The sequence below is a fragment of the Echinococcus granulosus genome (genome assembly GCF_000524195.1).
Source record: "Echinococcus granulosus chromosome Unknown EG_S00020, whole genome shotgun sequence".
NCBI classification, from domain to species: domain Eukaryota; kingdom Metazoa; phylum Platyhelminthes; class Cestoda; order Cyclophyllidea; family Taeniidae; genus Echinococcus; species Echinococcus granulosus.
Window position 1 is genome coordinate 111422 of NW_020170400.1, and position 17007 is coordinate 128428.

General features: G+C 45.1%; 1 protein-coding gene across 1 annotated transcript; it reads right to left on the reverse strand. All coding sequences in view use genetic code 11, as the record gives it.

Moving 5' to 3' along the window:
- Nucleotides 1-1653: 1653 nt before the first annotated feature.
- On the reverse strand, nucleotides 1654-15690 carry EGR_03676 (Protocadherin; the record flags this gene model as incomplete). Its single annotated transcript, XM_024492925.1, has 10 exons — nucleotides 1654-1716; nucleotides 2530-2856; nucleotides 3678-3852; nucleotides 4355-4476; nucleotides 5821-6459; nucleotides 6534-7121; nucleotides 9571-9745; nucleotides 9985-10187; nucleotides 11161-11571; nucleotides 14215-15690. 10 exons carry the CDS (start codon nucleotides 15688-15690, stop codon nucleotides 1654-1656), a joined length of 4179 nt encoding a protein of 1392 aa, XP_024352582.1.
- Between the last annotated feature and the right edge of the window lie 1317 nt (nucleotides 15691-17007).

Below are 17007 nucleotides of genomic sequence, written 5' to 3' on the forward strand. Positions count from 1 at the left end.
CCATAATTGAATAGCCTTTGGCTGAAAAGGGTTGGGCACCATCACCACCACAGCTAATGCGGCCTCCCGGGGATGATAAATTGGCACCCTAGAAGGTGCAGGATGGGTAATGGGTCGTGCGAAATATCAAAGCCGTTTCTTATGGCACGTCAATCGCAGTTTCCGTCAGTTGATGTATGGAGTTTGGGCCATTCGGCACTCTGTCACTTGGATTCTCTGAATTTTCCAGTTGATGTATGTTTCACTACCTGACTAAAGACTCTCCCCTCCACCTGACTTCACACTGTCAGAAATGCTTGAAGAATCTTTTCCAACTTGATGAATGGATGCATTTGACATCACTGCAAACAAATGATAAACCACCTTCGGGCGGTACAGTTTACTACCACATCCTCTTAAAACATCATAAGATTCTGACGAGTGACCCATATTTTTGAACTTGGTCAGTAAAGTAGACAATATCAAATTCCACCCAGCGATGTTGATAAAGACTCCTTAAAACGAGGGATTTCCAAGATGAGGTGAGTAGTGAAGAAGTGCATAAATAAAGACTACCATACCGGTAAAATGACGCATATCTACCTGGGTTTCGTAAAACGCAAGTATATGAACAATCACACATGTTCCACAAGTTCCCACAAGTCACCGCAACGAGCAACATCAATTTTTTTGACCACTTGGACACCAGAGACCGAGCTACCAAACAACTTTCATCCGAACGATTCCCTCACCCCTCCACACCGATAGAATCTACCATGCACTTAATGGTGTGTAAAAATTAATTAAACTTTTCAATTTTGAGAAGCCAGTGATAGTTAAAAGTCCACAAGATTATGCGAGAGTCATCAGTGGAAAGAAGTAATGTCCATGCTTTCGTGACGCTTAATCAAATATGTCAAACCTAACCATGATTTATGACCACTTTTCAGTAACAAAAAGGAGGGCGAAGTGTCCCACTTTCGTTCGTAAAAGGACAAAATGAACGAATTATTGAATAGTTTACCTCCAAAAGTGATCGATGGGTCATTTTGACAAAGTACAGTCCCCCTTTTTTCCTTGATTTTATGGTGTACACAACGAACGGGTTGATAAAATTTGCAAAAGGGAATAAACCATAAGGTTAGTCTACTCAATAGACTACGTCCTATTTACCTCAATTTGCGTAAATTCAGAGTGGAAGCCCCATGGAGACTCGCAGCATCAAACCCGCCCATGGTCACGTCTTGTAGTTTGAGGTTTAAACCAAAGGCTAGCTTTTTCTTCAGGTAAGGGACTTTTTTAGCTGGGCGGTGAGCGTCAGGTAGACTAAACAGAAGCTGTTTCCTTTTATGTCTTAATAGATTATTAGCAAACCAAGTTAGGCAGAAATGTAGGTCAACAAAGGAATTGCCAAATTGAACGAGTTGAGAGAACAGATTCCCTCGTATGAATGAAACTAGTTAAAGCCTCTGGTCAGAAGTTGCAGGAGACATTATTTATGTAACAACCTATTCAAACTGTCAAAATTTCTGGACAGCAATCCGCTAATCAAACCTCGACACCGTCCAAAAATATATGATATCTCTAGGACTTCTCACTCCCCCCCCTCTATATATGCATTAATATATGACACTTCATTCAGCTCACGTCGTTCCACATCAGTTCGGCCAGGGTTTAAATGCAGGGGTTAGCCATAAAGCGTTCACTACTACCTGCTACAAGGAAGCAGAGGGGTGGCTACAGGGAGAGAAGGAAAAGAGTGGAAGGAGTGACACAAAAGTCTTATTTATGGGCTGCATGCGCATTTCTATGACTGTGTTTATGGAGCCAGCTTAATGAGACGCTCGCATTGTTTGTGCCTTTTGGGTTGTTACAGCTCGCTAATGGATTTGGTGAAAAACACATGTAGCGATTGATAAAAAAGACAAATAAAGAGGAAATGAAGGGTGATTATTTGGCTTTGAATTAAAGAATAGCTTTCTAGCCAGCTAGCTTAAAGCAACACTCAAAACTCCACTGAATGGGGTACTTCTAACTAGGAAAAGAACAGGTGAAAAGTTTGGACACTACTCTAATTTGTTTACTTTTAAAGTTGCATCATTTCTTCCAGGCAAAAAAGGAGTACAAAAATGGCCATTGGTATATCAACATCTGGATAAGGAACAGGGTGTCCCACGAGTTTGGGGGTTTATGACGCGCAACAATAGGGACACATTCTGCCCTTTTTATTGCTTTAACAGCTATTTAGTTCTCATTTAGCTATCAATAGAAGTTTTCCTGACTTTGGGTTTCACTTCACCCCTCGACTTACAAAAGCCTCTCCACCAGGATGACAAATCGTACTCACCTACAAGGGTACTTGTTGACAAACAAAACTAGTCGTATGACGGGCATATTTCCAGCTAATGATTGGCCCTTTCACCCTCAATGATTCCCGCATTATTTCAAGATGGCGCTACCTCGATTCACCCGGGAACAAATTCAAGAAGACATAAGTGAAACAAACATCAACAAACCGGTGGGATGGATGTGTTCCTCCTGTAGACTAACTCCACCACCGCCATTCCCAAGGAAAGTGGAGGGTCTATGCAGAGATCCCGGATTCTGGCAAAAGAATGTCGATGTATTGGAAATTGGAAGGCAGTCAGAACTACCGTTGCAATGGATGACGTGAGCCGGTGGAGGTTCGTCCTCACTCACACCCCTGCCAGAGTCCGCGGAACCGCCTTCGAACTGTTCAGAGGAGGCAAGTGGGTGGTGATGAGAGGTGTGCACATGGCCAGGCGCTGCGTACCGACCTCCTGACGCCTCTGGAAGTTCAAAAACCTCTTCGCTGTTGCCTCGACCTGGGTAGAGGAACTCCGGTGGGCCTGATGTCTGTGTGGAGGACGAAAAACAAGATCAGAAAATAGGCAAAATAGCATCCACTCTAGTTGTGGCATGAAGGTCTTCGTGTTTCAGTTATTCCAATATTCTGCTTGTCCCCCATCTGGGATCAAGATAAACCTTAGCCTCAACTGTTAGGTCCTATAAAGCCTTCAAGGAAGGAAAGAAGTGAACAATCCCGCTTTTTGCGGAAAAGTTACGTCTGGAAGTAATGTGATGCGGGTGCCTGGATCCGCGTGGACTCAAAACAGAAGATCTGCTGAATTCGCATCGACTTTTAATACCTGCCTCGAGTGGGCTATTCGCCACATTGCTGCGATCACGATTTATGGCATTGATCCGGAGAAAGGACGCCTCTTCCTCCAAAAGCGATTGGCATAAAAAAGGAACTCGCTCCAAAACACCGTCCAACTCTTGAGGCTACACCTCCGACGAGTAATTCTCTGATGTGCTTCGCCTGATAGGGCACACGATGCTAGGATATCTTATCCAATTCCACGACATTCACTACTTCTGTCGGAATAAACTTTTCCATGTATCGGACGAAATTTGAAGAAAGGACTGCGAAAGGAAGCCTGTGCTGACACGTTATTATATAATAAACGGAAAGGTATAAGAAAAATTCCAGATCGCGCCGACTTTCTGAGAAAAAATAAAAGTGCCTTTAAATTTCCCCTTTTTCTCTTCAAAAAAATCTCACCAAAAAGCAGAACTGAAACATTCATGGGATTCCAGGTTGGATTTAATAAATTCGCTTTTAAAAATAATAATATTATGGATTTTCGCTAATTTTGTGGTGAGAAACAGCTCACCAACAGTGTTGGTAAAAAGTTCGCATCATCACTTTCAAAAACGCCCAGTACCACCTCCTCCATTCCCACAACATATGAGGGGGGCAGTGTGCGTGATGCCTGGCGAACCAATAAAGGTCGTCGGGAGCCCCCAGACCCGCCCAGGTGTGCTGTCGCGTCTATTTGCAATGTGGCGCTACATAGAGAGACGAGTCAACTTTCTGGAGTAGGGGAGGACGACACTAGGGTTAACGGTAGGTTTGGATATGCATTTCGTTTCGCTCCGTTTCACATTCGTGCACAAGGGGGGAGAAGGAAAGAGGAAAGGTGGTAGACTTTTTAATGTGTTTTCAGGGGAGGGGAGAGAAGGATGACTGATCGTACTGCGCCTGTCTCCCCCCACCTATTCCTGTCAAAAGTTATGGTTTATGGGTGAATAAACTCTTACTAAGGTCCCACGATAACAGGCAAAGACGGGAAGATGAGTTGGATACCACATTTCACATTCATGTCCTCTTTCTACACGGAAGGTTAAGGACGCGGTTTTTATCCAATAGTAATGACAATCCTGCATCAAATGGTTTGGATTTTTCTCAGGTCTCCGCGACTCTGTTCCCCTAACCATTGGCCCTGCATTTTTAGTTAACTTTTCCAAGTTTTCCAATTCATGATCAGGTGAATGCCCGAGTCTTGTGTACGGACGAATTTCTCGACCAGCATAACAGTGGAATGCCGTTCGACACGATTGACAGCTTCGCGTCTCTGGGCCAGAATTTGGAAATTCTGTCGCCGAGGCCTTAACGATGGCAAATATGAGACCCTACCAGCAGAAATGGGAGGGAAATTAATCACACCCTAGCACAGGCACGGGAAAGTTTACACGAGGATGATTAGCGCATGGGTGTAGGTAAGCAGTAGGCTGCTGACGCATTCAGGAAGGATAAAACTTCAAATGCTTTAGCAGGTGAGAAAGGATATTCTTCAAATTAATATGAAATGCCTAATCGGGCCTCTAGCTCTTCGTCACAGGAGTGAAAGAGCCAAAGTCATTTATCATCTGGGAGCAGGAGTAAGGGTGATTGGTTAGTTGAGACTAGGTGATTGCGGCCACAAATCACTCCTGAAGGTAGCCTGTCTACCGGACGAGTGAGCCGAAAATTCTATGGGCCCACACGAAGGGAGGGGAGGGGGAAGTAAGAAGTTTAAGCTGCGTCACTGGCCTCCCCTAGCCTACCAACCCACCTATGCAGGCATGCGGGTTCGGCTGAATTTCGGAACCATAGGTATACCGGTTGAACAATGGCTTATACCAATTCCCACGGAGGCTGGACCAGTAGCCACTGAAGTGATTCAACTGCGTGCAAATTTTCTGTATGGAATCTGGCCACCAACAAGAATGAGCCGGTAAATTGGCACCAATAATAATGCTATTGTTATAATTAATATATGGACATTTAAAGCCCTAAATTTGTTCTAGAAAATGAATGGAAGACGAGAGCTTCAGCCATTAAAGATTGCTCCACCCCTCCTAGTGCGGTTACCACTAATTAGGAATGAGTCGTCGGCGAGTTTTCACGACCTCGTTGCTCCTAACATTTGTCCCCCTAGAAGAGCTAGTTTTAATATGCACTGGTAAGAAAAATCATTTAGGGTGCTTGTAGTGTCAAAGGCCATATAACACTCCAATTGGGACACTAAAGCCATTTTAAAATGGAAAAGGTCTAAAATGCCCATCTCCTCCCCTTAGAGATTAATAAAAGCGGTAGCTGAAATTGACGACGAATTTTATTGGGTGGTGAACATATATTTACCGACGTCTAGGATATTAGCTTCAAATAAATCCTTTTTTATAGACCAGATAGATACTGAAGTCGTCTGACAACTTTCAGCTTATCAATGAAAAAATCCACGCCTCTTGCTTGCATATTAGCTCATAGTTTTCGATATTACTTGACCATAGCTCCACAAAGTCTTATGGAATGTAGGGAATTTCAACTTTTTCAACTTTCTCAATCTTATAGAAGTGGTCAAATCTTAAAAGATGTCACGGGCGGTTCACCTAGATGCCTTTAAAAGATGTTCTCAATGGTGAAGAGAAGGGGGTTAAATCTAATCTACTACCTCCTTACTAACCATTCATCAACCGCCATGATCAGCAACTCACCTGTCTGAATTTGAGCATGCCCTGAACTGACTGTGCGGGAGCAGGATTTCCCGAAGACATGGTGGGTAGGGGACTGACAGAATCACAAGTGTTATACGCCACGGGATGGTAGGTGCTAACCAGTCTCACTCCCGGCGAAGTGCTCGATCCAACTTCGCTTCGAGCAAAAGACAAATATGCCGCCGTGCTTCCAGCTATTCCTGTCGGATCCACCTCAACAAATCTCACTTGATCGTCGCCCTGGGTGCTACTCGTTGCTAGACCGTAGGGAGCGTAGAACTCCGTAACTCCTAGATCAGTGATTGGGCAATTTCCAGCACCACTGCCTTCGCAATGATCGCTGGAACAGACACTTCCAGCAGTCGTCTTTGCTAACATGTAGGCAGGTCCACTACCACTCTGTTTCAGGAAGGTGGGATAGTCTGAATGAGGATGAGCTGTTGGAAGAATGTAACTAGGAGCGTGGGATGGTGTTGGGACGATCTGTTGACGCGATTTGCAGCCTGTGGAATGCTGCCGACGAATGCATACAATGGCTACGATTAAACTGACTGCAATTATAAGAGTTACTAGGACCAGAAGAACCAGTAAACCCGTTTGGAGACTGAAGAAACTTGAGCTTGCTCCCACGACGCGAATCTGAACAAGATGGAAACCCGATTATGCGAATAACTCAAAAAAAACTTTCCTAGTTACTTAGAATGAAAACCAACCGTTAGCCAGGTATCTGAGAACTGGGGAGGTTGACCCATATCCGAAGCTCGAATTCTGAGGCGATGAACCCCCGGTTGTAGAGTCTGTTGTTGTTGCTGTTGAGATCCGCTGGATTCCGCCAATCCAGTATAGTATCTATTAGCAACAGTGACTCGACCCGTCGTAGCGTTAACCGAAAATGCGACCTGACTGTGAGGATCGTGAAGAGCGTAGCGAACTCTTCCATTCTGTCCAGCGTCCCTGTCATGAGCTACTAGTTGAGCCACCACCTGTCCAGCTACAGCGTCTGTCGTAATATTGACGCATTCTGCAAATTCAGCAGAGGCTTCATCACTAACAACCGGGAACAGCCATTCTGGAGCGTTGTCATTGACGTCTCCCACGGAGACAGTAACATTGACACTGGTGCAACGGGTGTCACGAGGTGCCATGTCGCAGGCAACCACACGGAGTGTATACTCAGCTGTCTGTTCACGATCTAGAGGTTCCAGAGCTCGCAAAACTCCGGTGGTTTCATCCAGTTGAAAAAGGTTATGCTTTCGCACGTGGTTTGAGGAGTCCCATACATCCTGTAGCCCATATTTCACCTGAAAAGAGATCCGTGGACAGATTAACAAACCTTAAAATCAGCATCAATAGAGAAGACATAAAACTCAGCCATGAACACCATTTTATGGTCTTTTATTGCTCAATTGGCGGGAGGACAGGGGAGTTAAAACCCTTATTAGTTTGGTTGCCAAGCCTAAAAATGTGGTATGGTCAATGAGTATCAAGGAGAAAATATATTTTTTCCATAAAAGAATGGTCCACTCTGCTGATAATTGATGCAGTCATGTGCACACCTGTTTACGTTACGAATACACCACTCCAAAGACAGACGTGTGGCTTTCGTACACTTTGTCACTTTGAACCTTATCACTACTAGGAGGTAAGGTAGCAGAAGAAACCTCAAGAAGGTGTTTCCTCTGCCGTATACTCATCCGGCTATTCAATTGGTTTGTTTGGGACGCCTGGAATGCTAGCCACAACTGTCCCACGTTGCTCGGATCACTGCCTCGGTCGCCCTCAGTTTATCTGCCTTGGACCTTTGCCCAAGTCCGCCACGCATGTGACTAATTCTCATTAAAAGGTGGCCAAACGTTTCCTCTCCCTACTGTTTCGAGTTGTCAACGTTGGTGTTTTGAGTGATTCCATTAACTGCGGTCTACAAGTTTGAGATGTCATCGGCAAACCAAAGCAAGCGAATGTCTAGTTTGGGGCAGAGCAATAAATTAGGATTGGTTAGTGTGCATATGGTGAAAAGAAACTACCAGATCAACAGGCAGATTTGATTGCTTTGAAAAGTGGCAGTGTGTCAGCTTAATGCAACAGCCCTCGTCTAGTGTTCATCCACGCGCAATACGCAGCTACTTGCCTGAACGGTTTATTCTGCTTTGGCTCATTCGCCGACCCGTGAGACACGATCAAAGTCAACTATGAGGCTAAAAATAGCATATTTTTTAGTGGTAACCTCGCACTAAGTAGGGAATGTGATTCAAACTACTGAGGAGTTGGTGCATTCTCATCAGGGATTTCATAAACTGGTCTGATTTTTTTATTATGTGATGAAGCAATGAATGAAATGCACTTTCATTCAGTTGTCACGAGACAATTATGCGCTTTTTTTGAAAATCCCTAATACCCCTAATTTATCAAAAAGACCAGTACCAGTACCAGTACCACAACCCTTTTCTTTTCTCAACGAGACACAAGCTGGCCCCGCTCTGTGTCTGTTGCATGGATATCGTCAAGGTGATAAGAACGAGGGGAACGGAGATGATATGGAAGGATTCACCCCCATTCCAGTCTGAAACACGAATCTTTCAACAAATACGTTGTGCGCTATGAGGCTCAACATTGTTCTGCATAAAGAACAGCACCTTCCTCCGACTGAGTGAGTTTCTGAATACGTTTTCCTCATCCGAAGTCCACTACATACACCCATACATAAAGACCAGCCCCCTGAGAGCGAAGTGATTTGTACCTGTGAGTGGGTAAATCGTTCTTTTAACCAGCGTTGGAGCACAAAGGCGTTTTCATTATAAGTCAGTCAGCAAATAAACGGAGCGCTTTAGTAAGGCGCACGAAGTGGAAAGCTAAGTGCTAGGTCCTCGAAACTTATTACCATCTGTTAATGTATGCTACACCCATTTACAAAGCTTCCATAACTCCCCCATTTAATGCAGGTACAAATAACGTATTTTACTACTCGGGGTAAACATTAACGAAGGCTCTCCTTCGTAAGTTAATCTTCAGGTTACAGTAAGTCATTGTAGCGAAGTATACCGGCAACCACACGAACTCTTCCGACCAACTAATGCTCCATCTTGCGTAATAAAATGGATTTAAAAGACCTCTGCCATATCCACGACTGAACTCACCCTTTCAAACACTTATTAGACGAAAGAGGGGATTTTAAATTCCTCCTATTGGAAAATCATAAATTTTAAGATAGAATTTAGCGTTTTAATGATAAAAAGAGGGAGATGGATAAATAGGACAGATGTAGTCTCCAGCATTTGCAACGTTACGCAGTTTAGTAGTTATTACTGGAAATTTAAACTCGCGAGGGACATATGAGACGACAGCTGCTTGTGACAAGATGTTTCATCAATTATTTGCTCATAGCTCCCGCTATGTGCAGAGAAAGCGCCATCTTTTTGCTGATATCATGGTAATTATCAAACCCACGGTGACATGACCACTACAGACTGACCTTTGAGCTATGACAGCCGTATCTTCTTCACAAATGTGCATCTAACCTACGCGAGATATCTAGTGTCTCATCACTTCTGTCGACGATTCACTAGCTCCTCTGTTCTGTGATTCAGGAACGCGGATGCCCCGCTAGTAGCAATTAGATCCCTCACTTTTTCACTTCACTTCATGGAAGGACGACACCGCCCGTGAATAACTCATAACGCAAGGGTTATTGAAGAGTCAGACCCATTTTTGCCAATCATCCCAAAATCTACTATTCCAAAGGAGAAAACCAACAGCGTATTTGAAAGGCGTGGAGATGACAGCCCTCTCACGCATCACAAAGGGCTCCCTTCTGGTAAATGGGACGGACGAAACACGCTCGTTGTGGACTATAGAGGCCTTGGGTGGAGCCAGAAAGGATGGAGTTCCACCAAATCCCACGTTGGATTCGACTAGCTTCTCCCCCCAACTGGGAAATCAGCACATGATCGCAGATCCTGGCTTACAGCAATGGCCTATCACAGAGGAAGAACGGCCATAGAGCGGCAGCTTTTCTGCCAGTTCAGGTCCAAAAATCTTAGCACCACCAGAAAGGAATCGGAACTCACCTCGTTTTATTCTAACAAAAATCACAAACTGGGTGTAATTCTCTCTTACGACGATTTCGACCAAAATGTGGCCACAACTCAATGTGGCAAATGGACTGACGTGGACGGTATTTGGGACGGGGCGGACATCGCATCACTTGAATGCACATCGACAGGCGTTGCGATGATGGCAACACTAACTGTACAGTCACAATCCTGTCTCCACATTGAGGTCAGACAAGGGCTGTCGCGACGGCCTAGTTGTTGTACCCCCCGTTTCGCCTCACCCATCACCTTTACCAATTTCTCCCCTTTGATTAAAGACTGAAATGGCCGAGTTAACCTCTGTGAAGGTAATGCCACATGGTGGTAGTCTTTCAGCCCCTTTAAGCGTTTGCAAGTAAAGCTACTTCCAGGTTCTTTTGTTTGTGTGCTTTCTCGCCTTCGAGAAATAAAGCTGCGACTTCTGCAGACGTTTTAAACCATATTTAAGGAAAGATGAGGAATGGGCGGTTACCACAGAAGGGCACCTACTGTGAATGTCTGAATCTGCGAAGACTGCCAACTCCAGGTCCATTAGATAGATGGTCTTACCAAATGGCTTCCTGAAGTCAGTCAAAATTCAGCGGGGAACGACGAGCAAAGACAACCCTCTGTGCCAGATGGGCAGAATCGTTGCTTCTGGCTTTATTGCATATTGGTGCCAACCTTGATAAAATCAACTTCCCATTTCACTGAACAAAAACGTCTTAAATTTATCCACGGTCGTCTTGAGATCCCTCAGGTCTGCGAGAATTAGGAATTGGAAAAACAGAGTGACAGAAGGGTAAATGTCATTAGTTTGTAAAAAGGGGAAAAATTCGTCAAAAACGTTGGAGAATCACACAGAACACGTGGATCTTTTAGAGTATCACCTCTCATATTTCTGTGTTTCCTCGACTTACGTGAGGTCCACTAGTTGCAAATCAGACGAATAAATGCTCACCTCAGTGTCTGAAACCACACACGATGCTATACGACTCATCTCCACACAGCAATCACGCAAACCAACTTTCGCCCTTCACTTATGTTTTCTTCTGGCTGTAAAATGCTAATTTTTTGCATGTGAATTTTTTTGGCCACCTGTCTTACTGACAAGACGACGCACTCAGCGTCGGAAGCAGTACCAGCAGTCGTCTAAGGAGTGAGGCTAATATGCATTGCAAATTATGCTGCTACGTGTCCTGCCCACCTTCGCGTGGTTCTATGTGAACTTGCAGTAGGAAAGCCCAACTCGACTAGACGATATTCCACTCACCTTGCCATTGAGTCCCTGGTCTGGGTCTTCAGCATGTAGATGTCCATTTACTTTGGAGTGTTTGGGATGGTTCTCCGACAGATGGAACGGCCCGATATCCGTGAAGGAGGGTGCGTTGTCATTCTCATCGATCAATTCCACAGTGACAGTCGTCTGTGCGGTGTGAACCACGCCAGAATCTTTCTGGCTATCACCCTTACCACCAACCAGTCGATCAGGTTTCGCATCTTTGACAAGAACAAAGAAGGTCACTTCAGGTGTCATTTCACGATCCAGTCGACTCATATGGTACATATCTCGTTCCATGGTTGTTATTTTTCCCGTGCCTGGATCTATTTTGAAGTAGCGTTCGCCGTCGCCCTTCAGACTGTACTCAAGTTGAGCTGATTGGTCCCCATCTCGTGCAATGACCTAAAAGCACACACGGAGACAATTTTGCAACCTTCAAGCTAAATGCTGCGCGACATTCGTTAGGTGTGTTTATTATTCACAAGGCATCCCCAAGGGCAATCAATAGCAGACAAATTAGCACCTCGTAAAATTAGCCTTTTTCTGCAAGGTTAATAGAACAAATTCCCTTTTGAAGGATGGGCTAATTACCATAGCAGAAAAGCATATATCATGGATGGCTGACTCCGAGGAGATGCGAAGCGGGAAGGCTACTATAACCCCAATTACAGACGAGAAAGTAACAGAAGTCAGAAAGATTAGTACAACTTAAAGGTGGTTTAATCAAAATACCGTTCAAGATGACTGAAAGCAGTTAGGAACCCCAAATAAAGCTGCCTTAAGCCATGAACTTAACATCCGAACAAAATTTTCTTGCCTAAATTGATTGACATGGAATATGCTCGATTTTAAAATGTCACTAAAATTTTAACGACGCCTATCAGACAGTACTTCGACAAACCTTAACAAGAAGGAACATCTTATCGAAAGTTCCAAAGCTCACCACAATCAGTGAAACTACGAAGCTGTCTCACATCCGTACAGTCTTCGTTTAATTCCCACGGTTAATTTATGTTCACCTAAGCACTTTAATGATAATCGAGACGCGAAGATCAATCACAGAGCCCGACATCCTTCACCTACTAGTCTCCTGCAAGACATCAGTCAATTGTAAAACATCTCCTGGCCCTAATACGCTGTGTCTGACCGAGAAGTGGCTTGAGACACCGTGAATCTTCAATTTATCAGCCTAATTATCCGCAGAGTAGAGTTGGTCGAATTGATGCCATCATCGGCGTCATTTGACCCACTATCTTTATCCGAATCGCTGATCCGGAAAATGCGGGTTAGCGTGATCAGCAGGGCAAATAGGGAGTGGTGTGCCACCAACGTCAGCGGCTCCCGGTAGAGACGACCTCAATATTTACACAGCTAGCGGTGATGAGGACTGGTGTTTGTGTTTACCCCTAGCATTTTTTACGGGACGTTTTACGAGTTCGGGGGGGGGGGGGGAACATTTACGCATTTGAGATTGGCGCTTCTCGGGAAAAGAAACCAACATTCGTGTCCGAAAACCAGTGCGCTGGTTGACAGAGACCATCTGCAAGCGGCAAGATGAAGTACCGAAACAAACACCTTTAATTCAATGGGAGGAAATCATCTCCAATATTAGGAGATGGAGCGCGCGTTCACCACTAAAAGTGCGAACTTATCGGAAACAATGAAGTTTTGCATTTTTAAAATGCACGAGTTACGCATCCCTAAATCCGCCAGTGCGACCTCTCCGTGCCGAAAAAAAGCATGGCAAATTTAAAAAATACGGTATCTTCAAACGCAGCTCTGAGGGCGCACATCAGGCGTGGAGATCATTTTCGGCCAGAGGGGGCAGGGGTGAAGTCCTAATGGCCCACCCAAGCGCCTACTTTCGCTAGTCCCTACCACGATGAATACGCACAGCAGACGGTAGCTTGAGTTTGAGTTGGCACTACTACTCCACTCCAGCTCATATTTCAATCTTAAAAGGTCGACCACACGCAAACGCTTCGACTCGGTCCATTAGGAGATATACGAACGGGCCTTAACTCGCTCTACTTGACTAATTTTAACGACATATTCGACTGCGTGGGTCTTTTTCTCAGTCCTACGATTCAGCATCCACGATGGTGGTATGAACTTAAGCTACTAGTCTGCACATTTATAATGAAACCCACAGTAGTGAGCTTTTGCCAACCCGACGGAAACGGAGGTCAATCCCACTTACCACCAATTACACCAAAACACAGAAGTAGATAGATGACTGCGGGATTAGAGCAAAATCTCAACAGGAAAGCTGTCGAAACAAGTCTGATTTTGGTAATTTTTTAGTAAGGCCGTAATGTACGTCTGCGAGATGAGGATGAGATACTTTAGCTCGCTGCAAGAAAGTGAGGATAATCCATTCTAGACACTCAACTAGACAGCACGGAAGTAGCACCAAAAAACACGACCTCCAGATTAAACCCCAAAACTTGGACTGATGGAGAATCATTGTATGACATGTCTCGACTACCTTGTAATGTCCGAAATAGAAGACCGGCGCATGGAGCCTGGGAAAGGAGGTTCGATGCGAGAAGCTAAGGTGTGCTCACGGGCTCTGCTCATCCCATCTGAGCTAACGTATTCCCAGCCTTTGTGTGCATCATTAGCGGAGGCATGTCTTGTACCACCTTCAACGATATTAGGAGCTCCACACGCATGGCAAAGTATCACTATTTCAATGGAAAGTAGGGGTGGTGCCATACTACAGGCGGTGACGCGACCCTATCTCAAGTGCCCAAAACAGACAAGGCGAGGGGGGATTGACGAATCTAGACAATGACTCATGCCCGTCCACACTCGCAAGTGCCGACTTTTATCAACCCCGGGGTTAGGCGTAATTTAATTCATTAACTTAACAGTTTAGTAACCTACACAATAAAAAGTAGGGGGAGTGGCTAGCTCAAACGATCTTACAGCCAATACGAAAATGCTTTTATGCACAACCTATAAACCATGCAAATATAAGCAGGAATACTGTCACGCGACACATAGAACGATCACGTGCTAGGGAGAATGCAATACACGTACCTGAAGAACAAAGGTGTTATTCGGGGCATTTTCAGTAATCTTGGCAGAGTACTCCTTCTTCGTGAACACTGGCTCAAACTCATTTTCGTCGTCAATCCGAACAACAATATGTTTTTGTGTGCTCTTCGGTCGCGGAGTGCCCCTGTCTGAACAGGTTATGTTGACAAATACAATCGGTTCGGCTTCTGCATCAAAACTGCGTCTACTGTGAAGGGCGTAGATGGAAGGAACGAGTTGTCGGAGTTCAAAACTTTCACCAGCGCCGTCTAGACCACAAGTGACAAGACCATTGTCACCTAGATCCCTGTCCTCAACTTTTAAAGTGGCAATCCTGCCGGGGGATGAGTTTTCAGGAACCCAAACTTCTGAACTCTCAGGTGGAATAACCATCCGAATATCGGGAGCAAAGTCATTGATGTCCTCTACTCGAATGTTGACACTCACTGTGTCTCGACGTTGAATATCGTTAAAATGGAAGGGTCTACCGTAGACTCCCACGGGCGCCGAGTCGGACGTTTCCTTCACACGAACCTTGAAATGATAGTTCAACCGAACATCGGCCTGGAGTCTACGAGCTAGGGAAATAGCTCCTGTGAGCGGATCTAAATGAAAGGTTGATGAAATGGAGGGATCTTCAGCACCAACAAACTCAAAACGCATTCGAGCGTTCGGTGGTGAATCATAGTCTGTCGCATTGAGTCGTAGAATAACCCTTCCACTTGGCGTGTCTTCGGGAAGAGTTAGGTTATGCTCCAGAGGGGGATGGAAGAATGGAAGGTTGTCATTCACATCGATGATGTTAATTGTCAAAGGGGCGGTAGTACAGTTATGCCGATCACAGGCTTCAAGAGTCCCCTTGAAGACTGACTGCTTCTCGTAATCCAGCTGCTCACGTAGCTTTAGCTGGATACGTGGCAAATCAGAATTGTCAATCTCGAAGTAGCGTTGGATATCCGAGCCATGAAGTGCGTATCGTTGAATCTGGTTCTCCAACGCCCAATCACCATCAACTGCGGGATCAATATCGATTGACGTGCCTATGGGAGCCTTTTCAGAAACCTGAACAACCTGTCCATTCGGCTGGCGAAAGCGTGGAGCATGATCGTTGACATCCATGATTCGGATCCGTAAGTTGATTTCCCTTATCTCCTCCGAGCGTGGATCCTCTACCATGACGGTGTAGTAGAGTTGACAGGGCTTGGAATACGTGCAACAGACCTCTCTTTCACGACATAAAGTTTCCAAATCGATGGGCTTCGCAACGACCACTTTTCCGTCCCTCTCAATGCTGAAAAGAGCGTCTCCATCGACCATGCCCAGATAAGACGCCTCCCGCCCACCACTGTAAGAAGAAAGCGTTCCAATCGTGGAACCTACTTCCACGCCTTCCGAGGCATTCATGACGACTTCGTTCCTCTTGATTGCCTGATCCATGGCAGGAAGGAGGGCCGCGATAATGAAGCACACCGCAAACATCATACACGCGGCAGAGCGGTCCAAATGACACTAGATGGGTGTCGCTTGTGTCATCATCCAAACCTGCACACATGGACGCACATACGCAGGTGCGTACGTTCACTCCTAATCGCGCAGTTGATTGGCCTCTCGTCATCATTCATCTCACAGGCCTGTGTGAACGCGTACAGTCGGACAGCTGTTCTCCTCTCGGCCAATCAGCAGCAATCACGCCTATTCCTAGAAGGGGCAACTGTTCATGGGCGTCATGCGTGCTTTGTGGTCACGACAGTTGAACCAAACTTTGGTTCTTCAAGGGGACCCTTCTAAACTCACAAATGCGACCTGTGATGACAACTTAGCTCTCCATGACTTTAGCCATGAGGAGAGGAATTAATCGTTTGTCTCCAAAATGCAATTTATTGAATATGATAAGCTTTGTCAGAAATAGGCTATTCTCTTCCACCTGTGAGCTCGCATATTTCTACACAACAAAAGTCACGACAAGTGAACACTTCCTACTCGAATTGGCTGCCTAAGTATTTACCTCTATTGCCTTTTTCTGGAATCAACCACTGGCACTGGTCCTCACCCGTTACCACGCACGCATTAGTTGTTTAAACGCATTGTTTATTTTTTAGAATAAAAAAAAGGAAGGAGTAGGATCATTAAGCTTTCATATAACCATGTCGACCCCAAATTGGCCATTTGGACGAAATCCTGAAACCAAAAATGCTTAAAGGACTCATACATCCAGTAGAGGTGTATTGTGGCAGGCTAAGCGACTGAATAGGTCACAGTTTGTGTGCATAACTGCGTGCCCTTAGGGTCAGTGACCAATTAGTCACCTCTGCACGCAGGCGTTTCTGCCATCAAAATGTTTACTACAATGGGTACCACTTTTAGGTTTCGTGACTGGAAAGGCCACTTTAGAGGTGCTCCTTCTACTGCACTCGGGCAGAAAATGCAAGTGGAGAAACAGATGCGCTGTTAATATCATGATTGTTTATTGTTAGAAAATTGGGGTGTAAAAGACGCCAATGGTGTCAGGATCTATTACACTTTTGGCAATTTTTTGTTCAGTTCACAAATCCTTCTCCAGGGCAGATTTGTTCTAACTTACAGAGGAAGGGAAGACTTTTCAACAAGGAGGTATTAACGCGCCCCGTTTCTAGACGAGGTTGGGGGCTAGGTGTAAAGTGAGATCAGAATAGCATAGGTGGGCAGCTTCTCGAGTCCTTGGTGGAGGGATGAGTTATCCGGAAACGTGGAGGTAGCATCACATGTCTGCATTTTTTGTTCGAAAAAGTAGGTCGAATTACTAAGCTGAGTGACTGT